Below are 6,000 nucleotides of genomic sequence, written 5' to 3'. Positions count from 1 at the left end.
GTCATGTTACCAAAAATAGCCTGTAAATAAATGTATTTATGGGCCACTTCCTCGCAGGCAGCAATTACTTAAAGCAGCATTGAGGTTTTAATGCAGGGCCGTGCATTTCCAAAGGAGAGTTCTCGCTGTGCACTGCTATAGATCCAGGCTTCAGATGGAGATTGGGCACTATTGATCCTCTGGGGTTATTATGGTCTGCATTCCAGCTCAGAATGCTGCTGCCATCCACACCCCTCACCCTGCCTGCCTTCAGCCAAGATCACCTTGGTGCAGCCAACAGCAGCTCCATGCCATTCCAGAGGGGCTGCTCGTGTCCCTCTGCCCACACCCTGGAAGAAAACACCCCAAAACAAACAACCCCAAAAGGTGCTGCCCCTCTCAGGGTGCCAGGGGGCTGCTCTGGTGAGGAGGAGTGTGCTGCTGAAGGCTGAGGTGGCTCCTGCCCTCCTGCACCCCGGGGTGCCTTTAACACCTTTCTGCCACACAAGGTACTCATCCCAAACCACCCCAAAGCCCTCAGCCTCTTGCTCTGTCAATACTTCCCAGCAGCCACCTAGTAAGGACTGAAAACAGTCAGTGTCTCAAGTTTATCAGTCTCCTACACCTCATTTGTCACAATTTTGACACTTAAAACCAACCTGGGATGGGCAGATCAACAATCAGCCCAGGCTCAGTGCTGCCTCAAGAAGTGTGTACATCACCCATGGAGGCTCAAACAGCCTTTATGGAGATTAAAGGAAAGTGCAAAAATGTTGGTATTTTAAAGACTGAGCTATTTAATTACTTTAAGTCTTTCTAAACTGCACAATAGTAGATAACTGAGCAAAGATCTCTCTTCAAAATCTGCCCTTCACAGGAGCACTGCCAGCACTGGGTCAGCCAGAAATGCTGCAGCACCCCAAGGGCTGTTTCAACTCTTTTTTACAAACAAGATTCAGAAATTAAGTCCAGCCCTCCCACTGGAATTGAAACTAAAATTAATATAATACTTAAAGGTATAATTTAAATTCTGGTGCTGCCATATTTTATTCACACCTGAGCATTTATTAAGAATCAAGAGGACTCCCAATTCCTAATGCTCCTGTTTCTTTGTATCATTCAACTTTTGATGGTTTGTTCAACGGCAGCATGATTAATGCAGCTATTAGAACACCTGTAATAAAAATAATATGCAACAAACCAAATTTCTACACTGGAAGAATATTCTGGTAAGTCACTTGATCACCTGTAGAACAGAGGGCAACACGTGTTCTTGAACTGACACTGGTAAAGCTAAAAGATTTCTTTTAGAAACAAAGAAAATCAGGTGATCCTATTCTGCTGTGTTACAGAGCAGAGTCTGTTAGCAAAAGTCTGCTAATGAGAAAAAAATGCAGTGCTAAAAATAAAAGAAATTGTGAACACTCTGCATAGAGATGCAGACAGAAGTAAACATCATCATAGGAAATATATTCCCAGTAGATCTGTTTAAAGGTCTTTTTTGTTTTGAAGTGACAGTGATTTATATTCAGGGCACGTGTGTGTAAACATGTGTACATAAACAGGAGTTTGTAAGTAAATAAGCACCGTGCCTTTGACCCAGGAATGAAAGGGAAGAGGGAACAGGTGATCACTTAATTCCACCTGACTCAACCCAGCTTTCAGTCCCATGTTTTGAGAAGGGAAAGTTTCAGTTGCAAAGTTCAGAATCTGGAAGATACAATCATTAGGAAAATGTTTAATACCAACCCACCCTCTTTATTAACTCATTTCTTCAAGTATTTTTAATAGTGCAAAATACTGGTTTGCATTAGTACAGTTACTATGGGAATTCACAGTCCAAAAAAAAAAAAAAACCTTAAAAGATTTCCAAAGTCAAACAAAAAACTTTTTAATACTGTATTTTTAGCAAGAACATTTTTAACAAAGAATGTGTACTTTAACTTAATATGGTACAACAGAGAAACCATACTTAAAAGTTTCCATTATCTAACACTCTACTGCATATTCATTTTTCCATCTTAAAAGACCAAAAGCCAAGCTGAACTGAGCATTAAAAAAAAAGCATCAATTATAATCCTCATATTACGTCAGCTATTAGGGTTTAGCTCACACTTTTGAATTGGTCATCTAATGAAAGGACAATTTTTACATCGTTCTTTTAAAAAATGTACACACATTTCTTTTTAAAACGTAATATATATCGAGTATCTGCTTCAGTAAACAAAGCTTAATTTATAAACACAATCGAAACAGCTCCATGTTGAACAGTTTCAGTGATAAACTGGACTTGTATGATGTACAGCCAGTGAGGACCATTGTGGCTTAAAATCATTGTGCCATTGCTATTCAGTAATAGCCACCTCCTAAGGAAAAGAAAAGTTCTTTTTTGGGGCGGGGTGGGGAGGGGAAATAATTCACGTATGTGCTTAAAAATACTAAAACTCCTTTCTAGCTCCGGGGACCTAAAAATGATCTGTTGTGACAGGCTTGGTTTGGTATGGTAAGCTTGTAAAAAGTCTCAGTATTTCTTAATACGGCAGTTTTCAACGCAGCAACAGTAAATTGCTTGAAATTGTCCTTCAAGTTTCATGCTACAAATCCTGTTCCTCACACAGTACTGAAGGCATCAAAGGTTGGAAGGGACATTTCTCAGGAACTCTATGGTCTTCAAATAGTGGTCATTATACATTTTTCAGCAATGGGTGGTTCCTTCAGTACATAATGGTCGGTTTGATGTATGTTCTGTTTTCTGGAGGAAACAAAAAAACGAAGAAAAATGGTCAATCACACAATTAAACATTTTATTATTAATTCACCATTAGGTGCTTTCCTCACTTGGTTGTGGACCTTTTTTAACTCGAGCCAAACGACCCACAAGTGATATAAACTAACCTGTGCATCATGTTGGCACATTTTGTGCAGGAGAAGGAGGCACTGGGTGACAAAACCCAGCCAAGCTCTCAAGGAATGACAAAGCCCCAGCACCACTTGCCCTGGTGTTCTCCAGCAATGGCTCAGGACAGGCTGCAAACCCTCTGGTTTGGATTTTCTTCCTTGAAGGCATTTTCTTTTAATCAAAGCCTCCTTTTCTCCCAAAGGCAGCCTGTGTTGGATTGCTGCCTCCCTGGGACAGACCCAGGGAAAAGGCACCAGCTTTGCACCACACCCTCCTCACTGCACAAAACCTGCCAGGGAACAGGCTGTTAAACCAAAACTGCACGGCTTTCAAAAAATGTAAATCAAGATCTGTTCTTGGAAAACTGTTCTTTCATTCAGAAACCACCACATTCTGCTTAAAATTCTATTTCTTTATTTAGAGGACGAAGCAGAAAAGCACTTCATAAAAATATTCCTAGTTATAGTACCTATCAACTGTGATTTTTCACATTAAGCAACTTTAAGCCCAGAGAAAAAATAAATATTGAAATGCCCACAGAAACTGAAGCTAACAAGAATCCATATTCCTGTTCATTATACAATGAATCATGAATCCACCCAGCTAAATCCGCAAGTACTGATCTGGAAGATGATAGCAAAATGATAATATGGAGCAGCATTTTGTATAATGTTGACATCTCTCCCATTCCTGTTTTACATATGCCAATACTGAGCACTCCTAAGGAACGAACAAGTATTGACCTGCAAACTGACACTGATCCTTGGAGCAATCTCCAAGTTTGCCACATTTCAATTTCAAAATGCATTTCAGCTATAATATGAGTGATTTATCATTTAGCAGTAGCTGTCAAAGTAACCTCCTAGATAAAACAAAAACATCTGGAACCATAAACAGAGGAGAGCAGTAGCTGAATTTTAATCCAAATCTGACATGTTCACTTCATTAGGAACAGGAAACAGCTAATTAGTAATTGAATGTTTCGTGGTTTTAAGGAGGCTCAGACTCTCCAAACCCAGATGATTTAATATGAATTTTGGATGTAAGCACAAATAAAGATCACAAGAGCCAGGGACATAACAACTCCACAGGAACGTTTGGGAGCCTCCAAAGAAGGGACTCAAATTAGTTTCAGGCCATTGGCTGATGAAAATTCTTGTCCTAAACCTAGTGGGGAATTGCTAAAGCCTGGGGGTGTGAGCAGAAATGGGAGTATTGAACACTGTGGGGTTTGTTTGTGGTTTGGGATTTTTTCCTTTTTTCTTATGATCATTAGGAAGCTGCACCCAGCTTCTTCCTAGTCAAGGCTGCTCTTTATACTCTTATTACATTTTAAGCATTATTTTTTTTAATTAAGGTAAGATGAGGATATTGGGGGCACTGTGGGCTGATGGCCTGACTAAACTTTGGAACAGGCTTCCATATTTCCTTCCAATTCCCTTTATTTCTCAAGGAAAGTTCAGTGAAGGTACCTGGAATACCTGTAAGAAAGAAAGTAAATGCCACAACTCAAACCCAGTGCAGCCACCCAGGAGACATCATTGATCAGTGAACAGAAAGTGCATAGTTAAATATTTCCTTTTTTATAACACCCTCAATTATTCTCCAGAAATTAAAATACCTTTTTGTAGCTGTGCAATAAACTGAATTTCATGGCATTAACCACGTCACACAGCAACCACCTCAGAGGAATTAACGTGCTGGGAGCAGCTGTGCCCCCACTTACCCAGGAAAGACAATGTGATGTTGTCAAATTAATCTTTTCTGGAGAATATTCACCATCTCCTCAGTGCAGCTGACTGCAAGCTACAGACCATTTTATAGCACTTTACTGTATTATATAGCAAAGATTTGAATAAATCTGTGTGCAATAAATGTATTCTTTTATCAGGTTTATCCCTTAATCAAATATTCATTTATGTGGGCTTCATTCTATTAAAAAACGAAATTATACAAAGGTGAGCAAAAGCGTAGATTTACAGTAGTTTAAAGCCTAATCTCATTCTCTAGGGGTAATACTGACAATATAAAAACTGTATAAATGATATTCCCTAACACTAAATATGCTTATGAGCCCCCTGTGCATGTTACACTGCTTTACAGCCTACAGAGCAATGCATGACTGGCTTAATAAGCAAGACATTTAAAAAGGAGGTTTTTTCCCCTTCACAATGTGTAAGACAAGTAAAGATCTCTGAGTTTCTTGGTGAGCCAGAGTCTGTGCTAATAACTGGAATTATCCCTCAGGATGGTGTTCTCTTCCCTGAGTTGTTAGCTCAGGGTAGATGCAGCTCTTTCACTCTTTTTGGCCACAGTATCGTAATTTGTTTTTCTTTCAAGTTTTTAATGGGTGCATAAAGGACAAATCCAAAGGCAATAATCATCAGCTGCATATTTACTCATGTTTAATTTTTTATTTTTCTTCCAGCCTATTCCACATCCCTGAATTTTCTGAATCCTTTGTGAGGCTTTGTTTCTAAGACCTCTGGTTTAAATTGGGACTTCTGCTGTATTTCCCTAAACTACATTAAACCAAAATATCCACATGAACCTTCCAACTGTGCCCTGGCAATGCTGGTTGCCAACCCAACCCAGAGAGAGGAGAAACACCCTGGCTGCAGCTACACCTTGGGATTGCCAGGTGATCAATCCCATAGGTTGGTGGGATTGTGGGACAGTGTGAATTGTGGAGAAATGCACTGGAGGAAGGAAATTTAGGATCTGCTACATAGTGAGAAAAGAGATAAATATGTTGTATCAGTAACTGTAAACTACCCATGTAATTTATAAGATACAACCCAGCAGTGCAGGCTGCAGAGAATATGGTAGCAGGGATGGAATAATAAAGTAGAAATGCTGCTGTGGCAGCTGAGCTGGAGGAGGAGCTGGGAGAGCAGCTGGAATAGGGTCAGGGGAGCTGAGCCCTGGCTGTAGGGGCAGAGCAGGGGCAGGGGGTGAGGGCAGCCAGGGCCAGGCTGTGCCTTCTGGAGACTTTGCACAGCTCCTGCTCCAGGGATCACATCCAGGATATCCCACAAGGATCCAACTGCTCAGGAGCTGAGCTCTCCACCCACTCTTCCCAGGCTGGGAAACAGCACCTCACTCAGATCAGAGCCAAGCCC

General features: G+C 40.6%; 1 protein-coding gene across 2 annotated transcripts in view; it reads right to left on the bottom strand.

Annotated features, from left to right (window-relative positions):
- Window positions 1-1,845: 1,845 nt before the first annotated feature.
- The window catches only part of DACH2 (dachshund family transcription factor 2), a 230,583-nt gene continuing 226,428 nt past the window's right edge, over window positions 1,846-6,000 (bottom strand). For both annotated transcript variants that reach the window (XM_085060705.1, XM_085060704.1), the window contains exon 12: window positions 1,846-2,731. In XM_085060705.1, the coding sequence (XP_084916831.1) occupies window positions 2,694-2,731 (38 nt within the window). In that variant the 3' untranslated portion in view covers window positions 1,846-2,693. The remainder of the gene's footprint in view (window positions 2,732-6,000) is intronic.

Source organism: Lichenostomus cassidix, chromosome 4A (genome assembly GCF_008360975.1).
Source record: "Lichenostomus cassidix isolate B80296 chromosome 4A, HeHo_3.0, whole genome shotgun sequence".
Taxonomy (NCBI): Eukaryota; Metazoa; Chordata; class Aves; order Passeriformes; family Meliphagidae; genus Lichenostomus; species Lichenostomus cassidix.
The sequence above is the reverse complement of the archived record's forward strand: the minus strand, read 5'-3'. Positions and strand labels throughout refer to the sequence as shown.